This window comes from Myxocyprinus asiaticus, chromosome 12, assembly GCF_019703515.2.
Source record: "Myxocyprinus asiaticus isolate MX2 ecotype Aquarium Trade chromosome 12, UBuf_Myxa_2, whole genome shotgun sequence".
NCBI lineage: Eukaryota > Metazoa > Chordata > Actinopteri > Cypriniformes > Catostomidae > Myxocyprinus > Myxocyprinus asiaticus.
This window is the reverse complement of record NC_059355.1, coordinates 47,161,282-47,184,494: the sequence shown is the minus strand read 5'-3', so window position 1 is coordinate 47,184,494 and position 23,213 is coordinate 47,161,282. Positions and strand designations below refer to the sequence as shown.

The 23,213-nt window shown below is 35.9% G+C and overlaps 2 protein-coding genes across 2 annotated transcripts in view; one reads left to right on the top strand and one right to left on the bottom strand.

Moving 5' to 3' along the window:
* Positions 1-23,109, top strand: part of LOC127448953 (voltage-dependent calcium channel subunit alpha-2/delta-2-like) — a 282,297-nt gene extending 259,188 nt beyond the window's left edge. Inside the window, exons 17-38 of the mRNA XM_051711950.1 lie at positions 1,162-1,236; positions 1,344-1,418; positions 2,127-2,198; positions 3,158-3,229; positions 3,372-3,433; positions 3,831-3,907; positions 8,208-8,268; positions 9,958-10,055; positions 10,848-10,938; positions 11,055-11,117; positions 11,998-12,101; positions 12,513-12,611; positions 12,937-13,031; positions 13,156-13,203; positions 13,439-13,510; positions 13,609-13,761; positions 14,630-14,682; positions 14,848-14,903; positions 14,995-15,118; positions 15,362-15,471; positions 15,587-15,669; positions 15,794-23,109. Coding sequence (XP_051567910.1) covers positions 1,162-1,236; positions 1,344-1,418; positions 2,127-2,198; positions 3,158-3,229; positions 3,372-3,433; positions 3,831-3,907; positions 8,208-8,268; positions 9,958-10,055; positions 10,848-10,938; positions 11,055-11,117; positions 11,998-12,101; positions 12,513-12,611; positions 12,937-13,031; positions 13,156-13,203; positions 13,439-13,510; positions 13,609-13,761; positions 14,630-14,682; positions 14,848-14,903; positions 14,995-15,118; positions 15,362-15,471; positions 15,587-15,669; positions 15,794-15,901 — 1,851 coding nt within the window. The 3' untranslated portion in view covers positions 15,902-23,109. The remainder of the gene's footprint in view (positions 1-1,161; positions 1,237-1,343; positions 1,419-2,126; positions 2,199-3,157; positions 3,230-3,371; positions 3,434-3,830; positions 3,908-8,207; positions 8,269-9,957; positions 10,056-10,847; positions 10,939-11,054; positions 11,118-11,997; positions 12,102-12,512; positions 12,612-12,936; positions 13,032-13,155; positions 13,204-13,438; positions 13,511-13,608; positions 13,762-14,629; positions 14,683-14,847; positions 14,904-14,994; positions 15,119-15,361; positions 15,472-15,586; positions 15,670-15,793) is intronic.
* The window catches only part of LOC127448973 (uncharacterized), a 222,445-nt gene that overhangs the window by 190,103 nt on the left and 9,129 nt on the right, over positions 1-23,213 (bottom strand). The gene's annotated exons all lie outside the window — the stretch shown is intronic.

Below are 23,213 nucleotides of genomic sequence, written 5' to 3'. Positions count from 1 at the left end.
ACTAGTTTAATTTTATTTTTAGAAAAGACTATTACCATTAACCTAACCACAGTAGAGGCCACCCAGGGTCTTACATAATGGCCTTGTCATTACAAATGTCACTGTTAAACAATGGTAGAACTATGGTAACCTTTCATAGGCAAGTACAATTTGAAGAGGTTGAAACTTCCATAAATTATGGAAAAAAACATTTTTTTTTAATTCCTCCTGTTCTGTCCTACTCCTGTTATAACTGGCGTTTGCCTTTGGATATTTTATAGGTTCCTTAAACCATTAAGTCTGTGTCCTGCTGAACTCATATCATTCTTGTTAATATAAAATGTCCAAACAAATGCATGCAGTTACAGTCTCCAGTTACTTTTATCACTTTTTGCGAGGTATTTTGGTTAGTGAAAATGTTGAGTGGCTAGTGACCTTGGAAAACTACTAGCCACAGTAGCCGGTAAGCCAAAAAGTGAATTTCAAACCCTGTATACAGTATAACATAAATATAAAAAACTTAGTTGAAAATTACACTATTACTGCACAATACCCCGACAGGACAAACCTGAGAAAAATTATTTATCGATACACCTGAAATGAAGATTTCACCCTGAAGGCAAAACTACAAGTTGAGCATTGCCCGTTTGGATTCAAGGTCCAAAATTCAACCCATGTGTTTGCAGAAATCTCATTATGTGTATTGATAAATGGGTAACCTTTCCTGTAGAATAACTGTCCTAGCAGTATGTGATTAATGGAGACTTCATTATAATTCAGCACATTACATACCATCGCATAAAGGTTATGTATCTTGGAGGCACAATCATTTCTCACTTTATTTGCACCTGAATTGATCTCCTAACCCAAGTCATATGAATTTGTCTGACCACAATTGATAATTGTTCATAACCACTAATGTCAATAATGAACTGCTACATAACAGCATATATAATATGAAAGCAAAGAAATGTGCTTATTTGACAAGTCTGAGACACTTCCAAGAACAACAGAAAATGTCTCATAATAAATTATGTAAGTTATGAGAGACATTATTAGGAAACAAGGCCCTTGACTGTTAGGTTACCTATAGTTTTGTCATATATCAATTCTGCCCCCTTGTGGTCTGTTATTTTAAAAGCTTCTCAATCGTATGCGTTCCTGTTGGTCTCTTTTTTGCAGAATCAGCTGATTCTTGGTGTCATGGGTGTAGACATTGCCCTCAGTGAAATTAAAGAACTCACACCGCGGTATAAGGTAACGCTTCTCTCATACTGTCCATCCCTTTCACATTCTTTCTAAAACACACATACCTTGATCATAAATCTTTTATCTACCTCTTGTTTTCATGTGTCTTTACACAGCTTGGAGCCAATGGTTACACATTTGCCATAGATCCCAATGGCTATGTTCTCCTTCATCCAAACCTACAACCTAAGGTGAGAAAGCCAAATGGTTTACAAAAAATGTTCACAAGTCGATGTGTCAAAATGTTTACACATATATATATATATATATATGTATGTATATATGTGTATGTATATACACAGTACTGTGCAAAAGTTTTAGGCACATGGTGCCTATATATCTGGTTATATATATCTTCAGCTTTAGTGTGTCAATAGGGAAAATCAATTTTAGACTCCCAAACATTAATTTGCAAATAGAAAAGATTTGAATAGAAGAACAGGGAGCCCTGCAACAGATGTCATGGCCCCCACAGAGCCCCCCACTGAACACCGTGTCAGTCTGAGATTACATAAAGAGACAGAAGCAATTGAGACAGCCTAAATAGATAGAAGAACTGTGGTGAATTCTCCAAGAAGCTTGGAACATCCTATCTGCCAACAACCAAGAAAAACTGTGTCCAGGTGTACCTTGGAAAATTGGTTATGTTTTAAAGGCAAAGGTGGTCACACTGAATATTGATTTAGCTTTGTATGATGTTAATTGATAAATAAAAACTATTTATGTCATTATTTTTGAAGACATCCTCACTATGCAACATTTTTCACAAGTGCCTAAAACTTTTGCACAGTACTGTATATATATATATTATTTTTATTTATTTTTTGCTCCTGTCTCCAACTTGCCATGTTTATCCCCACCCTTTATAATAATTCCTTTCTTCTGATGGACTCGTTCAGATCATTAACTTCAGAGAACCGGTCACGCTGGACTTCTTGGATGCTGAACTCCCAGACCGAAACAAAGAAGATGTAAATATCCTTCTCACCTGCAAATAGTTGAATGTGCCACATAAATAAGTAATTAAAAAAGTGATTAAATGACAGCAAGTCACATGGGATGATATATACAAAAAATACATACAAATTGACAGAGACAGAAAGCAGATATTGTTATCGCTTATTGGTAATATGATTGCCAATAATTAAAAATGAGTCTTTTTCATACTAAATATCTGATCCAGCGTACATATTTCACAGGAAATCAGGCATCAAAGCATTATAATGTGCATTAGAACATGAAATGTATTATATGAAATATGATAAGTAAAATGTTTCTTTTCTTTGCAAATCTAGCATTAGAAAAGCAGTTATTGTTGAATGGGGAAAAATAAGCCCTTTTTAATATCAGGCTAATCAGAACGATAACAATCATTTTAAAGAATTTGCAATATTGGTCAATATCAGTATGATCACCAATATATCTGATTAACATGAAAAAAAGTTAAATTAGCTTGAAAAAGCAAATTGTATAAGATGATAAGACTTGTTTTCAAATAATATTAAGTTGATTTTTCTTACCCTAAAGCATAGCCATACAAATAAATTTGTATTTGTAATTAAAACTATTTGAATTGTAATTTGAAAAGTATTTTTCAAAATTATTTTACAAAAAGTAAAACTATGTAAACATAGACGGACACGCTAGACGGACGTCTTTGACCATTACACCGTGTCTTGCTGGGTTTTGTTCAACGTCCCACACAGGAGTGCCATGTTTTTTAAAAACAATCTTCAACTTTTAAAAATGCATCTCGAGAGCTGTGCTCAGTACTATTCACTGCACTGATTCTGGCTTCTTTAGTGCAAGGACACGTTCGGTATGAACAGCCCTTTAAATGTGCTTAGGTCTAGGTAACTGTATAAAGAATAGTCAAATAAAGTAACTTTTTTCTTTGTCTCTCGTTTTCTTCTTCTCTCTCCTCTTGCAGATTCGGCGTCAAATGATTGACGGCAGAGCAGGACAGAGGAAGATCAAGACACTAGTGAAATCTGTCGATGAGGTTTGCGACGTTCCCTCTTAATACGTAGTCATATCGGCATAGTGCATATCACACTTATTTGCATTGATTATGAACATGTTGCATTTGGTTGGGAAGTTTCCACTTGTCTAAAACAGTTCTTTGTTTTTATTTATACTTGTAGCGTTACATTGATGAGGCCACGAGGACGTATATATGGTCTCCAGTGGAGGGCACAGATTACAGGTGGAGGCCACATTCTCGATGGTTTCATTTCTGTTGAATTTAGTAACCTTTTATTCAAATCTCCTGATTTCGAATGTCCTAACCAGGGTCAACAGGATAAAGCAATGAATCAAAAGACATTTTGTCAGTCTTGTGTACTTCTATTAAGAAAAATCATTGTCTTAATCAGTGCTTTTGTCTTGTTTTCCATTTAAAATATCTCAAAAACTATACAGATTGACCTTACAAGCAGAACTGTGTAGGATAATAAGACTTGTTTTCAGAGAATGCATTTTCTTGCCCCTTTGACAGTTTTTTGTTAGATGTGTGGTTAAACTACAATAATGTTGACAGAGATAAAAGAAAAGTATTTTAACTTGTATCACCTTTAACACTAACCACCTTTCCTTTTTTGCAGTCTTGGTTTAGTTCTGCCAACCTACAGTGAGAATCACATCAGGGCCAACCTGAGCGACCAGATACTCCAAGTCCAGTGTAAGTACAAGGGGCGGCCTAACGCAAACCCTCCTCACCTTTCTTTCTTCCCAAAAAAATTCCTGCCCCCTGCCCTGCCCCCTTATCCCCCCTCGTCCATTCAGCCAAGATTCCACCTCCATGACTGACGTCCGGTGCGAGCGTGGATTCCCGGAAGTCGTCGCCGCAATTTACCCCTCGTCAACGTTGAGAGACAAGAGTGGATGTATTTTCTATAAATCCCCACCCCACCTCTCCCCTCTTCCCCTCTGTCTTCATACCGTTCTGTACTGAGGTGATTTTTCTTTCTCTGCACGGATGATAAGAAAAAACCCTCAATGAAAACCAGCGAGGTGAAAGCTGTGGTTTTACTGTGTTTACTGAGTTGAAAATAATGGTGACCATGTGCTATTATTTTTCCTTTTGCCAAAACATAAAAAATGCTCTGCCTTCCTTCTCACAATGATGATTCTGGAGCATCTGTTGTCTGGAAAGGTTTTTCTTTGATTTCGTTTAAGTTAGCGAGGTGTGAAAAGAGGCATGCTTTTGCTTTTCACTGTCCGCTTTGTGCTTTTTGTTCAGTTGTGTTTATCATGTGCTTTTGATTTGTGTGAATGCACACTGTGCCATATTGTTTGCAGTCAGCTTTGGAATCAGTCAATTAATAAGAATAAAAAAATCCTGCAGTGGTCCCTGATGGGCAATTGTCCTGCACAGGAGATGGAAATGTCTTTGGTTATTCTTTCATTCTTTCTTTCTTTCTTTCTTAATTTTGTTTACTGTTTGGCTTGTTCATTTATTCGTTTTGTTTTCTTTTCTTTTCTTTTCTTTCTCTTTCTGTCTCTTTTTGTATGATTGTTTGTTTGTCCCTTAGTTAGTTTGTACTTTTGTTTTGTTCATGCTTTCATTTTGTTCTTTTTCTCTTTCCTTCATTTTTTGTTAAAGCTACAGTTTGTTCTTTGGTTTATTTTTCTCATTTCTTTTGCTTGTTCTCCTTTTCTTTCCTTTGCTTGTTTGATCATTTGCTCTTCAGTTTGTTCTTTGATTTTGTTTAATTTTGTTTTGTCCATTCTTTTTTCTTTTTATTTTGTTCGTTAGGCCTTCATATTATTATGCTGTTTAGTTTGTTCTTTTGTTTTGTTTTGTTTATTCTTTATTCTTAACTCTTTATTATTATTTTTTGTCTTTTAATTTATTCATGCTTTCATTTTGTTTTGTTTCGTTTAATTTTTTGTTTGATCTATAGTTTTTTCTATTTGGTTTGTTTGTTTGTTTGTTTGTTTTTAATTGCTTAGTTTTGTTTCATTTAATTTGTTTGTTCCTCTTTTATTTCTTTGCTGTTTGTGCTTCAGTTTTTTTTTATTTAAAATTGGTTCATTCTTTCATTCTTTTTTGTTTGTTCCATTTATTGTGTTGTTTAGTTTGTTTTGTTTTGTTCATTCTTTTTTCTTTCTTTCTTTTTTCTTTCTTTTTTCTTTCTTTTTTCTTTCTTTTTTATGTCTTTCTTTTTTCTTTATTTCTTTTTTCTTTCTTTTTCTTTTTCCTTTCTTTTTTCTTTCTTTTTTCTTTCTTGTTTTTTTCTTTCTTTTTTCTTTCTTTCTTTTTTCTTTCTTTTTTCTTTCTTTTTTTATTTCTTTCTTTTTCTTTTTTTCTTTATTTCTTTTTTCTTTCTTTTTTCTTTCTTTCTTTTTTATTTCTTTCTTTTTTCTTTTTTCTTTATTTCTTTTTTCTTTCTTTTTTCTTTCTTGTTTTTTTCTTTCTTTTTTCTTTCTTTCTTTTTTCTTTTTTCTTTCTTTCTTTCTTTCTTTCCAAACCAAAGCATTCCGCTCCCCTGATCATATGTGTGCTTGTGATTTTTTTTTTTAGTTCATCATAATATTCATATCTTAAAGGTTCATTAGCTCTTATTCTGGTCACGTGTCCTTAAATATTCTCTCCTCTTCTCCGCCTTCCTGGAGTTCATTCATTTTCTTTGTTTTTTGCGTATTCTTTGCGATTGTTCATTTTTTATTTCCTGTTCTTGGTTGTTCATCTCTGTTCGACTGACTTGATTTTCCTTCTTTTGAAAAACAATATTTTTATTCAAACAGTCATTGAATAAAATATTGTCTGTGACCCCCTTCCTCCCCTTTACCCGTTCCCCCCTGTTTCTTTTCTGCTGTCTCCTCCTCAGACGGATCAGACTTCAAGGGCAAGTATACTCCATATTGGTCCACCACCTTTGTACTCTACTTCCCTCCACGTACCCTTGTCCTGATCTCCCTGCTGACTCCCACGTCCACCTGTTCCAGCCTGCTTGCCTTCTCTGTTTCTCCTGCCCGCCTTGCCTTCAAGACCTTCCTCTTCCTCTCTCTCCTCCTCCTCCTCTTCCTCACTCACTCACCCACCATCCTCTTGCTGCGGCCCACACCCACATATTTCTTTCTCTTTTCTACCACTCTCTATCTCTTTCTCTGTTTCCCTCACTCTCTCTTGACCTGTACAGCCATGTTATGGTCCCTTCTGAAGAAAATATCAAATGTTCTTTCTCTCACTGTCAAAACATATTTCTGATCCCTGTGTCCATTACATTATAGAATATTCTCTCTCATCTGTCTCTCCTCTTCTCTCTTTCTTCCTCATTAACAGTATTATATCTGTATGTTTCTCAAATTGGTGCATTTATTGTTCTTACTGTAGAATTTGCCAGTCTGTTTATCACAGCCAGGTAAAGCCCCATGTTAAAGCTAACTGTATTTTTGTAGATGCAGGTTTTAGTTTGGAAGTATACCTTACATAAAGTAAACTACAGTGGAAGTATGATCTTATAGTGGTCTTTGTTGACAAGTTACAGTATGATTGCACCTTGAGCATAGCATACTATTGTCTGTTTAGAAGTACTGAATTGCTTGTAAACATCAAGCTGATTGTAGCCGACATGTTGCCATACAGTGGTATGTCGTTCTTAAAGGAATAGTTAATTCTGTCTTCATTTACTCACCCTCATGTTGTTCCAACCCCGTAAGACTTTCTTACATTAAGATAATATGTTTAAGGTGCATGCAGGTCTTTTCTATACAGTCCTATATAGTAATTGTTGGAGCTCAACAGCCCCACTTTCATTGTCTGAAAAAGTCAACATTCTTCAACACATCTCCTTTTGTGTTTCATGGAAGAAAGATATTCACATAGGTTTGAAATGACATGAAAGTTGTGGGTGAGTGAACTATCCATTTAAACTTGAAGCTGACTGAGCAGAAATTTTGTTTTCTTTTAATTCAGATATTCAAAAAAGAGAGAGAGTTTCATTAGGTTGTCTCTTAAACTTTGATCAAAGTATTTTATGTGCAGGAATAGGCAGGTTACTTGCAGATGAATTTGTCTCAGCTAGTTGGCCTCCTTTAGGTTCTCTCCAGTTGTTTTGGTGACAGAACGCTTGGTAGCACCTGGTTTGTTTGTCTTCCTCCTCTTACCCCCTGTGTTCTCATCAGCTTGACCCCCCACTGTCCCATCTTATCACCCCCCAAACTGCCACCGTGGAAACTCCGCTTCATCTTCAAAAATCCTGACCTGAAAGTGCAAGACATTGTTGGGGGGAAACTACCTGGGCACAATAGTAGTTTATGTTTTTTTTTTACAGATAACCTGTGTATACATATTCACAAATATACTAACGTCATTTTTTAGGGCTACATATTCGTTCGATATGTCATGTATATCATTATTTGTAAGGATAGCTTTAGGATAACTTCAGGATTATGTTTAATAGTTTGATTAAACTGGGTTGCCCTTTCTCTTGCCCCTCACAATGCTAGGCACTTTCTCCGATTGTGTCTGCCGGAGTCGTTTCACGGTGCCAGTCTGAGGGGCGAACACCTCCATCAGGACCCCTGCCACACCTACTCCCAGCAAAATAGTTTGCCATGTTGATGCCTGTTTAAAAAGAAAGCAACACGCCACACTCTTTGTGGATATCACGTCTGAGAACTCGCTTTGTCTCGCTTTGTATCCTGAGTGTCGAGTCAGTTCTCCGACTAATAAAAGCACAAAATTTGAACGAAATTTTTGTTGGGGATTGTTTTGTTTTTAAAGTCTAAACAAAAGGCTCAAAGTGTCTGCTTTCCAAAATATTTCGTGATTTTGGCCAAGACGATTCCATTCAAGGCACCATAGTGGCTAACGCCGGTATTCCCCCATGATTTCCTAAGTGTTGCTATGGTAACATCCCCACTGCGATCCCACACCCTTTGAAGAGCAGCTGCTGTTAATTTTTTTCTCAGAAGCCTCCCTGTGTTCCCCGCTCGCCGCTTGCCCCGAATAATCTTGCCCATTTCTGTTGCAGATTTTGAGTCTCTCCTGCCAAACACTTTTGAATCAGAGGGACATGTGTTCATTGCCCCCAGGTAGCTTTGTGTGACTTGTGTGACCACGTCCTGTTTTCGTTTAGATGTGAACATGCATACGTCCATTTCTAACTTTCTTTTCAACATACAGTAGCCGCTGTAGTCTTTGTCCACTGTGTGTTGTGTGTAACTTGTCTTTCCATTTTAACCCAAGTTGTGTGTGTTTCTTTATTGTGTTTTGTCTGTCGAGACTCTACCATCGCTACACGTAGGAATGAAAAATCACAAATGAGATATATGTAATACCGCAGTTGTTTTTCTTTCTCAACATGAAATCAAAATTGAACATATGTGTCTATTTTGAATGCACGTTTCTGGTCCTATTGTGCAATTCCTCATAAAATGTTTGTCCTCATTTTCATCAAAACTTGCTCCGCCTCTGAAAGTCCCACCCTACATTTTTCTCATTGAATATCATGTTTCACTTGGAATTAAATCACATTGCGGAAGTAAAATATGTTGCAAACGCAGTTTGATGTTGACTTAAAATCATCTGATTTTTATCCTAAGAAAAGTTCCCAGTAATCTCACATTTGCCTCCTTTAGAGCTTCAGAAGTGTGTCACAAACTGTGCACAGATTTGACAATGCAATCAAAAGTCAGAGATTTCAAAATGAACTCAAACATTTCTCATTAAATTCCCCCAAAACCAAATGAATGCAATACATTTTTTATAGCACGATACTCTTTTTGTACTGTATGTCAACAATTGTCTCATTTGTCTGTTTGTAATTCTCCAAAGGAATTTTTGGAGAAACATCTGAGACAAAGTTGATGCTTTTAAGAAATATAATGGTGAATACATTAAGTCTCCCGAGTTAAGAAAGCAGTTTTCAACAAACAGTTTTTGTCTGTGTACTTACTTCATTGTACTGTATCTTCTGACATTTATTTTGACCTTCAGTAGATTTTCCTCATCCCATTCCAGGGCTCTGAACCCTCTGCTGTGTTTGCATGGCATTCTCCTCATTTCCTTAAATGTATCATCAATGTCAAGGGGAAAGGTTGATTTGGACTTGCACTTATGAAGCTAAAAAAGTGCATGAGTCTATGAATGATTATCTTTCTCTCTATTTGTCCTGTTATAATTTAGAGCCTATACACTGCAAAAAACATCCTGTCAGTATCTGTCTTATTTTCCAGTTACAACATCTAAACATCCTTAAAACAAGATACATTTAACTGAGAAGCATTGTATATTTGTATATTTTGTTTACATTGTATCTTGTATATTTTGAAGTGCATTTTGTGAAATTTTGTTGACTTTTTTTTTTTTTTTCAGCTTAACTTTTGTGACATATACACTTAAAACAATTGAAAGAATTTGCCCATAGATCAAGACAAAATACTGCAATTTTGCTTCTTAAGTAAAATTATAATGGAAAACATGTCAAAAATACTAATCAAGAACAGGATTTTTTTGCAGTGCATTTAGTATTTTTTTCTATATGTTTATGTATATTTGTGATGTTTTATGTGTTAATGTAATATACATAAATAGTACAGCAAGTATTACTGGTCCGGTATGATTTTGCAAGCCGAAATATTTGTCAAAGCAATGATATCACCTAGTGTAAAAGTTACTGCTGTTTGTTTAAGTGAAACTGTCCATGTTTAAAGTCTGTGCAAGAAAGAGAGATATATATACAGTATGTCCTGCCAGTGTGGAATAACGTGTGTTTCCCTCAGGGAATACTGCAAAGACCTGGAGCTGTCCAACAACAACACAGAGTTCCTGCTCAACTTCATAGCTCTGATGGAGAAGGTCACACCTGACTCCAAACAATGTAAGTCTTTCACATGTCACAAATTTCAGTACATCACCTCTTCTGGTATTTGCAAAGGGGCCACATGCATGAAACAATTATCAGTCTATTAAGAGAATAGTTCACCCAAAAAGAAGCCTCAAAATAGGACAAACGCATACAGTAAAAGTAGTCTCTTCAACTTGTGCGCTACATTACAAATCTTCTGAAGCCATATGATAGCTTAGTGAGTAACAGACTGAAATTTAGTAACAGACTTCAATAAAAATCTTGCCCTCTACTGTAGCTATCATTTCATTTATGCATTTGGCAGATGCTTTTATCCAAAGCAACTTACAGTGCCCTTATTACAGGGAAAATACCCCCAGAGCAACCTGGAGTTAAGTGCCTTGCTCAAGGACACAATGGTGGTGGCTGTGGGGATTGAACCAACAACCTTTTGCTTACCAGTTCAGTGCTTTAGTCCACTACACCACCACCACTCCATTAGCTCTCAAATTTAATTTGCACTTACACATATGGAGATTGGATTGTTCCAGATTCAATGCAGTTTAAGCTCAATTGACAGCATTTTTGAATAAAAACTATTTAATTCTACCCTTGTTTATTAAAAAAAAAAAAAGAAGAAGAGGCAAAAATTAAGAGTTAAAGTGAGACACTTACAATGGAAATGATTAAGGCCTATCCATAAACGTTAAAATACACTGTTTCAAAAGCGTAGCCACAAGACGTAAACATTATACATGTTAAAATGATTTTAGTCTGAGGATATCAGTACATATGTCATCATGTTTTTCTCATCATACCACACAGGTGACAATTTCCTGCTGCATAATCTCATCTTGGACACGGGCATCATAAGGCAACTGGTTGATAAAGTCTGGAAGACCAAAGATCTCAACACGTATGTTGATATTCAAAACAAATAATTTGATTGTAGATTCACTAGGGACAATGCACAAAAGCACCTACAATACAGATAGTCAGAAATGACTGAGTGTGTGTGTTGTGACTGTCCAGGTATGGCTTTCTGGCTGTCTTTGCGGCTACAGATGGAGGTGTCACTCGAGTGTTCCCAAATAAGTTAGTCCAATACTTTCTCTATCTTTGTCACTGTCGTATTTGAAAAGGCTGTCAGTGTAAAGTTCAGCCTGGTCTCATGAAATTTACATAAGCATTGCAACATGCTTCATTTACACGTTTGGCTGCCGTTTTAAAGTGAAATGTCCATCAGGGGGCGCCAAAACCGAGCAAAATGAGGTTGTAATCAGAGGTTTTTAAGGTGAATTTTAGATGGAGGTTTAAATAAGTAAAACATACCACCCTAACCTAAAACTTTACCCTAAACCTAACCAATAGTGTCTGAAAAGATAAATGAGAGTTTAACAAAACAGACATCCTTACCTTTAACAAACACCTAACCCTAACCCTAGTGTAAAATGCAAATTTAAAATAAAAAATAAGAAAACACACATTAACTGAAGCAACCACATCATTTTGTGTTACTTTTATGCTACTTTCAATTTCTTACACCTTTGAATGGACTCGAACCACAGCTGTCAATCTCAAAGTCCAACGCTCTTTCAGGTGAGCTACCAAGCGAGGTAATAATATAGGAATAAATGTGTATATGAAGGTGGGTCTTTGGTATAAGTGTTAAATTTTTTTGTTTTTCAAATCATGCGTTAAAGTAAAAGTGTTTTGATATCATAACATAGCGGGGGTGAGTAATAGAGTGAAAAATACATTTTCATAAAATCAAAATCAGCAGTTGTACTCGTGATTTGTGTGACAATGAATAAAAACGCACAGTTGTTGTAGCACCTCTAGTGTTCATTTCACCAGGAAACTGCAGCAAAACGTAGAAAGCGGCACATAAAAGTCTGTTTGCAAAAAAGTATATAGAGCAACGTCATTCTATGAGACCAGGTTTGTAAAGTTTGTGTGATTGTGTGTAAATCAGGGCTGCTGAGACATGGGAGGAAGATCCAGAACCATTTAACGCCAGTTATTACCGTCGCAGTCTGGACAACAAGGGATATATCTTCAGAGCACCTTATCGCACTGGTAACTACATTTTTATATTCTAGAAGAAACAGAGATAATTCACAATATATACTGTAGCTGTATTTTGCTTAAGATCTAAGATTAAGCAACATTGTGAATTTCACAAAGATGTTTTTCTTCATGCATTAGACATTTTAAACCACTTTCACTTACAATGATGGCACCCGTGCTCGAAAAACTAAACACTATTTTAAACCATAATACTGATGTGATGAATAGCATCAAGAGTCTAAAAAAACATTGGGATATAACATTGAGATATAACCACGCCCATCAAAATTTTGGACTTTAAGGTCTTACAAATCTAATAAAAGTAATTATATTTTTTTTACCTGTAAAATTTTGTTTATTAAATTGATATAAGCAATATCTCAGTTTTTTTAAAGCTGCTTTGTTCTTATTCTCCTGTAGCTAATGATGAAATACTGAACCCAGAGAACGACACTATCGGCATACTGGTTAGCACAGCGGTGGATATAACCATTGGATCCAGAAACCTCAAACCTGCAGGTAAAACAAAACCACAGTTTACTTGAAGGATAGAATTGTTCAAATAAAACATATAAATACATGTATTATCATGTGTTATATAAAAAAAAATAACCAGGCTGTTTAATTCAAAGGGTCAGAGAGATGTTGTAAAATTGTCACAGTAAAACTATATTATAACTGTTTTTGGTGCAAGGAACATTGACTATTATAAGTGGACTAAAGTGAAAACAATAAAATGCCACTTTATCTCTGTTCCTGTGATCTTATTGTGTAAACGTTGGTTTAGAAAACATAGGACAGTTCCTGATTCACATCTTTATATCTTACACTCTGTGTCTGTAAGTTTTGGGTGTAAAGCTTGATCTAGAAGCTTGGACTGACAAATTCAAGATACTGGCGAGCAACCACACTGAAAGCAACCGACAGAGCTCTCAAACGGTAAAATGCACACACACACACACACACACACGCACACGCACACACTCACACATAGTTGCTCAGTAATACACAAACACAAACTGATATTCAAAGTAATCAACACAGTTTGGTTCCTCTCCTCCAGTGTGGACCAACCAGTGGCTGTGAGATGGACTGTGAAGCCAACAGTGATGTAAGTCTGCAAGGGTTTCTTACATGAATTGCTCAGCAAATGAATTATATTTTGTCATGTTCTATATGTGCAGATCAATATACTTCAGCTAATACTGATATTTATAATAGAAATCAATACTGATATCCTTCTGTTCACAATTTTCCCAAGCTGTTACCAAGCAAAGAAATAAAATAAAAAATATTGTCCAAATGCAGTCATGTGTTCATTTGTAGCTGTCCATCTGTCTTTGCAGGACTTGCTCTGCTATCTGATAGATGATGGAGGTTTCCTCATCATGTCCAATCAGAAAGACCACTGGAATAAGGTTAGGAAGAACAAAGGAAAGCAATCAAGTAAAAAACTATATTTGCACTTATTTTTCACCATGGGCTTTACTCTGTGGCCTTCTTCCTCCCTCTGTAGATTGGTATGTTCTTCAGTGAGGTTGACCCCACCCTCTTTTACGCCCTCTACAACAACTCCCTCTACAAGCGTAAACAGTCTTATGACTTCCAGTCAGTGTGTGACCCTGTTCCGAGCAGCAACACTGGGGCCGCACCACGTGGAGTGTTTGTGGTGAGGATAGATGAATGGGTGGATGAATTTTTAATGGATGGATGGATGGATATTTGGATAGATGGATGGATTTTTGATGGATGGAGGGATTTTTTTGACTTTTTATGTTGCAATTACAGTCAGTAGACCAGCCAAATTATTGGCTGGATGGATTAATTTTATGGATGGATATACAGTGTAGTTGAATGGGATGGATTTTTGAATATATGGATGCATTTTTGGATGGATTTTGAATGGGATGGATGGATGGATGGATGGATGGATGAGTAGATGGTTAGTGGATGGTTGGATGGATGGTTGGATGATTTGATGGGATGGATTTTTGAATAGATGGATGAATTTTTAGATGGATTTTTGAATGGGATGGATGGATGATGGATGGTTGGATTGTTTGATGGGATGGATTTTTGAATAGATGGATGAACTTGTAGATGGATTTTTGAATGGAATGGATGGATTTTTAGATGATGGATGGATCTTTGAATAAATGGGTGCATTTTTGGACGGATGGATGGATTGTTGGATGTGATGAATGGATGGGATGGATGGATGAATGGATTTTAAGATGGGATGGATGGGTGGATGGATTGTTGGATGGGATGGATGGATGGATGGATAGTTAAATGGGATGGATTTTCGAATGGATAGATGGATTTTTTAATAGATGGATGGATTTTTGGATGGATGGATGGATGGATTTTAAGATGGGATGGATGGGTGGATGGATTTTAAGATGGGATGGATGGATGGGTGGATGGATTTTTTTGATGGATGATTTTTGATGGCTGGATTTATGGATGGATGCAAAATCAAGTGTAAAGTTTGATAACTAGATGTTTAGCTATTATATCATTCTTCTCTCTATCAGCCTACAATTGCTGATGTATTAAATGTTGCATGGTGGACGTCAGCAGCTGCCTGGTGAGTTTAAATCTTACATATGCACACACACCATGAATAAATATGTCTCATTTGCACATACCACATGTAGTAATATTGTAAATATGTGTATATACAATATAGGCACAAACACAGGAGTTATGTTGTAATTGTAATTCTTTTGTTTAATTATGTTGCATCCTGTAGGTCAGTGCTTCACCAAATGCTATATGGATTTGCCTATCATAGTTGGTTCATGACAGGTTTGTGTGCAAACATGCATGCATTTTAAAGGGTCATCGTTTAAGTAAATCAATATGAGGTCAGATTTAACATGCGTGTGTGTTTGTGTAGATGAAGTATATGCTGAGGGATTGGACTCCAAAGAGACGAGCTGTGTGATGGTACAGACACAGTTCTACTTCAGTAACATCAGCAGCTCCTACAACATACTTCAGGACTGTGACAACTGCTCTAGGTCAGACACACTTCTGTGATACTGTGAAATTGTACATGACAGCCCTGGATAACCCACTCCTAAGGGATTGTTCTGTCCTGTAGGGGAAAAAATCGATTAACTGATGCATCACAATTCTTCTCAAATGATTTTAGGTTGATCCACAAAAAAATCAGAATCTGTTCATTTATCTTAATTAATAAATGTACTTGTGTTTTTTATATTTAACTGCTGATTTTCTACATTAATATGTCTGTTTTACAGATTAATTCATGCCAAGAGAATAAACAACACCAACCTGTTGTTTGTTGTGGCTGAAAGACTCTCCTGTAACTCCTGTGAAATGGAGAAACTCTCTCAGGTGGAAACAGAATGTATCCTTATTCACCGTATACTTTATGGATTTTCATTCCTTTTTCATACTATCTGGAAATATTACATAATCTAAGATTGTTGAAAAGATATTCCTTAACACCTTCCATTTCTCAGACAAAGAAACAAATACATGTGAGACAATAGCCACAGCCCGGTATAGAAAAGGACCCACAACCTGTTTTGATTACAATGTTTTAGTACGTATACAAGCACTCATGCACCCACTTGAGATTTTAAAGAAACATTCCTTAATATTAACAACTTAATTACGATTACATGTAGTATAAAACCAAATACTGTACTTTTCTGTCTCTTTTACAGGAGAACACGTCAGATTGTGGGCGGGGTCACTCGTTCCGCCCCTCCATCCTCACTTTACTCCTACTACAGCTCCTCCTACTTTCTGTTTTGGTCCGCCCCTCTGTTTAACTCCATCCTCCTCTCCTTCTCTCCTTCCTTCTTGTCTCCTTAATTCCACATTTCTCCTTTATCTCCCCGTTGCTCTAGTCATAGGTAATATAAAGTGACTTCCTTCTGCCTTTATATGGAAGCCCAAGCTGTACTGCTTCATCCACTTAGCTTCACAGGTTGTTGCTTAGTGACCGTTGCAGAACTTTGATGTCTCCTGCCAATCAAGAGCATTTGTGGGAGGAGCTAAATGTGTCTTTACGAAACAGGAAGCTAAACATGCAAGCAGCCGGCTAGGACCAACATACAGAAAAGAGACGTGTTGGAAAACGATACAGACTGTTCCCTCACAAAACGGGGTCAAGTTTCGCTTAATTTCCGCCTCTGAAGGTCAAATGTCAAAGGTCATCCTCATCTTCATCCTTTATGGTAACCTGTTTCACACAGTTACCGGGCTACAGAACATTCTGAAGCCGTCTAGCTTGCATTAATAGGAAAATAACAGCTAAATAAGAGCAGAACTTTACGTGATCATCAAAAAATATTAGTAACAATGCGAGTATTAAAAACATACCTCCAGATATTAAGATATTTAATGAGAAAGGAAAGAGTATATATGTTATTTATTCAATTATCTTTTTTTATTTATGCACTATATCTACTTCTCGCCGAAATTACACTTGTGTGTGGTCTAATTTTTCTAGCCAAATTAGGAGGTAGGAAAAACAAAACAAAAAATGGCTCACATTTGTGAATGAGATAAAAGCGGTATTATAACTCAAAACCATTCTTTCATCACTCATAAAGGGCTTCATATATTTATTATTTTATTTTATTTTACTCCCCAGATCAAAATAGGTTAGAATTTTTCACCAGCTCATGATTTTTTTTGTTTTGTTTTTTGTCTTGTGAACAGCTTATCACAAGGTATACTATATTAATGCCTCAGTAATATAATATCTGCAGCTAACATGTAAAGTGTTCATTTCTAATCAATCAAGAAGGCATATGGTCATTAGAGGGATATCGATGGATTGAAATGATATGTGACAATATCAGTTTGCAAATGCTAATTCTATTCTACACGCACAATTTTCCATAATCTCAGAATGTCTATTGTGCATTGCATTCAAATGAGCACTTCACAACACATGCTGATTGTTTGCACTAATGTATTTGTCAGTGAACAGTAATGCGATGAAACCATCATTCTAGTTAATGTGATCACTACTGTAGAGCAGGATAGTTTTATTTTTTATATACATAAGGCCCAAAACATATTTTACACAAGTATGTTAATGCAAATGCTTTTAGGGCTGAACGTTTATGACAACAAATAATAATTGTCAATTATTTCCCTTGCTATTGTAATTGCAATTAATTTAGAATATGTAGTACATGTCAGACGCTGTGATTGGTTACAATGTTCAATGTTCTGCATAAAAATACATAAATAGGACATTTTGATGCGATTGGAGTAGGCCTAATGAAATGCTGCTATTGACAGTTTTCAGAGTTAGTTAATTGTGGCAGCTGAGATTGTTACCGTGATTATTTATTCAATTAATTGTGCAGACTTCTAATACACAAGTCCGATGTCAGCCGCCATTGCGTTTTGAAATTCGCCAGAACATAATTCATTACGCAGCAAAAGTATTCTTGTATTCTCAGCGTTGAATTAGCATAAACCTTATCTTCTATGATCAGTTTTCTCTGTCAGGTCAACTACTGTCATGGAGGAGCAACTTTATGAAGAGCAAGTTGGCTTAAGTTAGTTTCTAGCTAGTTATATGAGTAATAGCATATCTGTTTTAATGGCACAGACATTTCAAGGTAACTCTATCTCCCCTTTGAGTGCTTCGGTTTATTACCACCACAGTAACGCGAGAATGCTTGTTAAATTCGCGTCCATGTTTGTGTATTTGAGTAGGTTTGTTTCAGGCCCAAAAGATGTTTTAACCAGTTTTTAGTAGATGTATGTTATCAACATGACATTAATATTGTTATTATTATTTTAAATGTTAGTAATGAAATTGCAGCAAAAAGTCTTGTTTTGGGCCAAGTTCCATATCATTCTCTTTTAGTTGTGCCTTGATGCACTTTCGCATTGGACAGCATTGATCATAGAGCACGATAATTATAGAGTCAATTCAATGTTCTATATAAGGTTATATTAAGAGCCATTTCATGGGCCTTATAACTCTAATAACATGGGCTATGTTTGGAATAAAATACTAGCCTACTGCATACTGCGCAGTAAACTATTTTTAAAAATAGTATGTGAAACAGTATGCATTATTCAACGATAAACATTTGAAACAGTATGTTACATTGATGTCACGTAACCTCATTATGTTGCATATCTAATGCAGGAAGTGGCGTCCAGTTATCATCTTGGACATTCAAAAAAAATGGACATCAATTTGCACATTTAATCCAATTTTGTGCAAAATATCTTAATTTTTTGGCTGTCCAATAAAATAATTAATCAAAAGGGAGATAAAATAATAGTTCATATTAGTTCTGGTTCATTCATCACACTGGAAATGGAAGATCAAGTCGAGCTTTGACAAATGTAATGGGTCATTTGGGTATTCCATTTATGCACACAATATAGATATGGCAGAAATACTATGAGTAGTATGTTTGTAAGCTATTCTGAACACAGACAGTGCCTCCAATCTGGCTGTAGGGCTACAACGTCTTTTTTGGGGCCTTTTGACTGACATTTGAATTAGCTTGTGCATTGTAGTTTGACTGACATGAGGGATTGTGTTTTATTTATTTATTTTACTTTGAGTGTTGTAAGAAGCCTCTTAGAGGACAGGGAGGGAATTTATTTTCTGAAATAGTTTTGTGTTCTCTCACAGAAGTTTTTGCATTAACTTTACCCATACATTACAAAAATGTACCATGTTTTTACCACAGTAACCATATTTTATTCATGATATTATTAGAACATTTAAACTATGGTAATATAATCATTCTGCCAAAAAACATGGTTACTACAGTTTTACTATAGTAACACCATGGTTAATTTGCAGTAACCATGTTTTTTTGGTCGGGACCATGGTTTTAAAAATCATTGTACATGTACCACAATTAAACCATGGTGTTACTATAGTAAAACTGTAGTAACCTTTTTTTTTTTTTGGTTGAATTATTATATTACCATAGTTTTGGTTTTCCTGTTTTATTACTATGGTTTCACTACAAATATCATGGGTAAAATATGGTTACTCTAGTAAAATGCTGGTGAATTTTCATAAGGGATGGATAAAGCTATTGCGAGGGAATTTCAAAACTTATTCTGAGGGAATACAAAACTATTTCAGAAACAAATTCCCTCCCTGTCCTCTAAGGGGCTCTGTATTATTGAGCCACAGTGTTTGCCATATCCTTCAGATCAGATTTTCTGGAATTTATCCCTGTGATTTTGTTCAATCCAAATGGATACAAACCCTGATTAACTCTTTAGAAGCACCTTGTACATTTACTTGCATTTACATGCGCTCTGAAACTTATTTACTGATCCTCAGTTGCACGACAAACTGTTGCCTGGTTTTATTTTCGCCCATCTCAATGGCCATCACCTTCAACATAAAGGCAGGACATGTGCCAACAAAGACCCATCATATATTGTGGAGCCGTCTTTAGCATTGTCTTGGAAAGACCTGTACATTTGGAGGATCTTGTCACTTACACTCTACAAACATAAAGGTTCCTCAATGGTTCTTTGTAGCACTTTGTGTTCAGCAAAAAACCTCCTTCTCATCAAGAACAATTTTCGCCTTAGGATGTTTGACGTGAATGAAAATTAATGTGTCAGTATAGGATCTTCAGATCAGTGTATTTTGTATTCTGGGTAGTTTGAAGCACTAGAAAATAGCAAGTTATTTGTGGAGTCTACAGAGTTTCTCCTATAAAACCATCTTCTCTCATGGAAGAGTCTCATGGAATCACATTACTATAACTACATTTTTGCTAAATTAGTTTTACGTGTCTCATTCTACATATTAGTTTTCTGGTGAACTAAACACTAGAGGTGCAACAACGAGCTTTATTCACTTTCACTGAAATCACAAGTGTTATGCTTCATTAACACTTCATAAACACGTATTTTTCGTTTCATTCCCCACACAATACTCTCTTATGACTTTGGAACACTTTTACTATAACGCATGATTTCAAAGACGACACATTTTAAAGCCTGCATTGCATAACCAAGTACGTTAACAAGCTTATTCAAGTGTGACTAAGTCACACAGTGGCGCAATTGATAGAGTGTTGGACTTTGAATGCAGAAGACTCAGGTTCAAAACCAGCAAAGACAGTATGTGAGCTGAAAGTGTCATAGAAGTGCCACAAAATGGCATGGTTGCGTTAACTATTGCGTTTTGTTGTATTTCACACTTAGAGACATTAGTCTAGAGACATTGGTTTTGTTTATTTAAAACTAGAAAATAAGAACCTTTGACTTGCTTATAGCACCCCTCAGTGGATATTTCATCTTGAAACTGCTGCGATACGAGTAATGAACAACGTATTTTGCAAAAATGTTGCCTGTCATGTAATTTTCATTAGGCTGCCTCTCTAATTGGGACCCTTCTTTTAAAGAGTGTGCTTTTGTGGGTGAAATTCTTGCGATCGTACTACTAAATGGTGACTGAGTAAGGGTAAACTAGGTGTTAGAGTTGCAAAACTGACCGCTCTACATCACCTCGATCCATTTTAAGCATCATAATGAGGTGCTCTGGTTATAGAGTTCCTTAACCTGTTGTAGATGTGTTTTGTCTGGTTTGTTTGGGGGAGTGTGTATATGTGTGTTTGTAGGTTTGCTAATGGTTGAGGAAATGAATTAGTGTTTGCTGTTATGAAGTACGTGAAATAACTGTGAAAAATAGAAAATTTTATGCTAAGTACTTTTGAGAGTATTGTCACTGTTGATGTTGCAGGAATGTTACGTGTGGTTTTCACAGAAGTGTCAAACGAATGTTTCATGTCTGTCTGTCTCAATGCAATCCCTGCTAAAACACTGCATTTAATTTTCTGAACACTCCCTCTGTCTCTGTTTTTAAAGGGATAGTTCACCCAAAATGAAAATGTTGTCATCCTTTACTCACCTTCATTCTGTTTCAAACCTATATGATCTTACATAGAACACAAAATTAGATGTCTTACAAAATTTTCGAGCTGCTTTTTTCCTTTGAATGATCAAATATAGTGACCTGAGTCTGTCAAGCTTCGCAAAACCATCGTAAAAGGCTTTGAAATAACATGAGGGCGAGTAAATGATGACAGAATTTTAACGTTCTTATTTTCTCACAAACAGATATCAAGATGTATCATGTATTTTTCTTATTTGAGAGGTGAATGTTGCATGTTTGACACCGATGCTAGTGGACACGTTTCTATCACTGTTTCCTTTCTGCATTTTGTTTATCACCTTTGTACCACCATCAGAACTAATTGATTTTAGAGAAAATTATGCTAATTGTCAGGTTGAAAGTTGAGCCTAAAGTTGTACATATCACTAATATATGAACTTGAATGCAATTCTTATCCTCACAATATCAAATATGACTCCTATTTATAACGTTCTAATGCCGTAACGCACATCCTGAAGAATACCTGAATCCCTCTACAATATAAAACTCTTTCCTGAATTTACATTGGACAAAATAAATGACAAAACTCCCATAAAAAATATAAGTGTACGGTCATGTACACCAAAAACAATTTTTTTTTGAAAACTGAAGACTGTTTTTAGTGTTCGCCCCTAAGCTTAATGGCAACAAAACAGAGATTTGTATGATGTGAGAAGCTGAAGGGATGATTCACCTCAAAAAGGAAAATTATGTCATACTTTTCTTCCCTCTAATGTCATTGCAAACCTGAAAGACTGTCTTTCTTAAGTGGAACACCATATATATTGTATTCCATACAATAAAAGTGAATGAGTAATAGGGCTGTCAATCAGCAAAATTGTGAAAGGCTATAGTCCAAGCCACAAACCTCATTTGTGTTCACATGCATTCAAACAGGTTGGACATCAATGATGCCAAATGCCATTGGTTCTTGCGTGCCTCACAACCAATCACGATTCAGCAAGTTTAAATATATAAAAGCATGAAAGAAATTTGAAAGCTCTGGTATCGGCGAAATTTTCAGTGAAAAACTACTTAAATTGCGGTCTGTTTCTCACATAAAGTTCTCATATCACTTTGTAATGACGTGAGGGTGAGTAACTGATAACAGAATTGTCATTTTTGCGTGAATTATTCCTTCATTGGCGAAACTTGTTAAACTTGTACCTTTTTCTTTGCTTGACTATGAAAACAATCTGCAATTTTACGAAAGAAGGAAATATGCCTTGTCATTATTTTTGGTGAGTTGCTACTTTTTATTTGATTATTTCGTTGTCTTTATTTTATTTCAGTTTGTTTTTTGAGGAAAGTATGTCATTGTCTTAATACTGGAACACTTTCGATGTACAGGGGCACAGAACTGCCCACATTAGGGAAACACATTTTGGCAAGACACCGCGGTTAAATGATCATGAATGTGCTTGTCTTGTGTCACAATTCCAAGTACACTGTGGAACAAAAGTCCTTGTTTTTAAGTGGTCCGAAATATTTGCTTTTGCCAAATAAAAAAAGAGAAAAAATAGTATTCATAAAGAAAAGCTAAAAAGAGGAAGCAGCTTGCACAAGGGGAGGGGCCTGTTCCATACCCCACCTAATGGGAGGAGTCCTTATTTTAGACCCTCCTCTGGCCCCTCCCACTCCAAAGCAACATCCTTGTAGGTGCGTTTCCATCAGCGAGACGTGTATGTGATTACGTAGTCTTTAGTCTGGTGCTCCGTGACAAATGTGTACAAAAAATATATATATCATAAAAAAAATAAAAAAAAGGAGAAACTGAATTTAACACGAGTGAGGTTTAACAATGTATTAACGATTAAAAAATAGAATCACAGTACTGCTGATAATACTCATGAGTGGAGGTCTGATATTATGGTGAGCGTATTTTTATTTCATTTGTTTAATGGATCGTGTGTCGGGGGCTCAGTGCCTCGTGTCTGGGTCCACGTTGCTCCATTTTTTTGTACAGACAACAAAAAAAGACAAAGGGAAAATTTGTAAAATATTGTGTCTGTGACTCCTTGTAAAATATTTTCAAATTGTTTATTACAGAGAATCAGTTATTAAATAATGTTCATATTTTTACTTCAGTGCATTGTGTAGTGTTTATTTTTCTGATACAATCGGGTCATTGCAGCTTTTCACATAAAGACAAATAGATGATTCGTTAAGTCATTGGTCCCACTTTA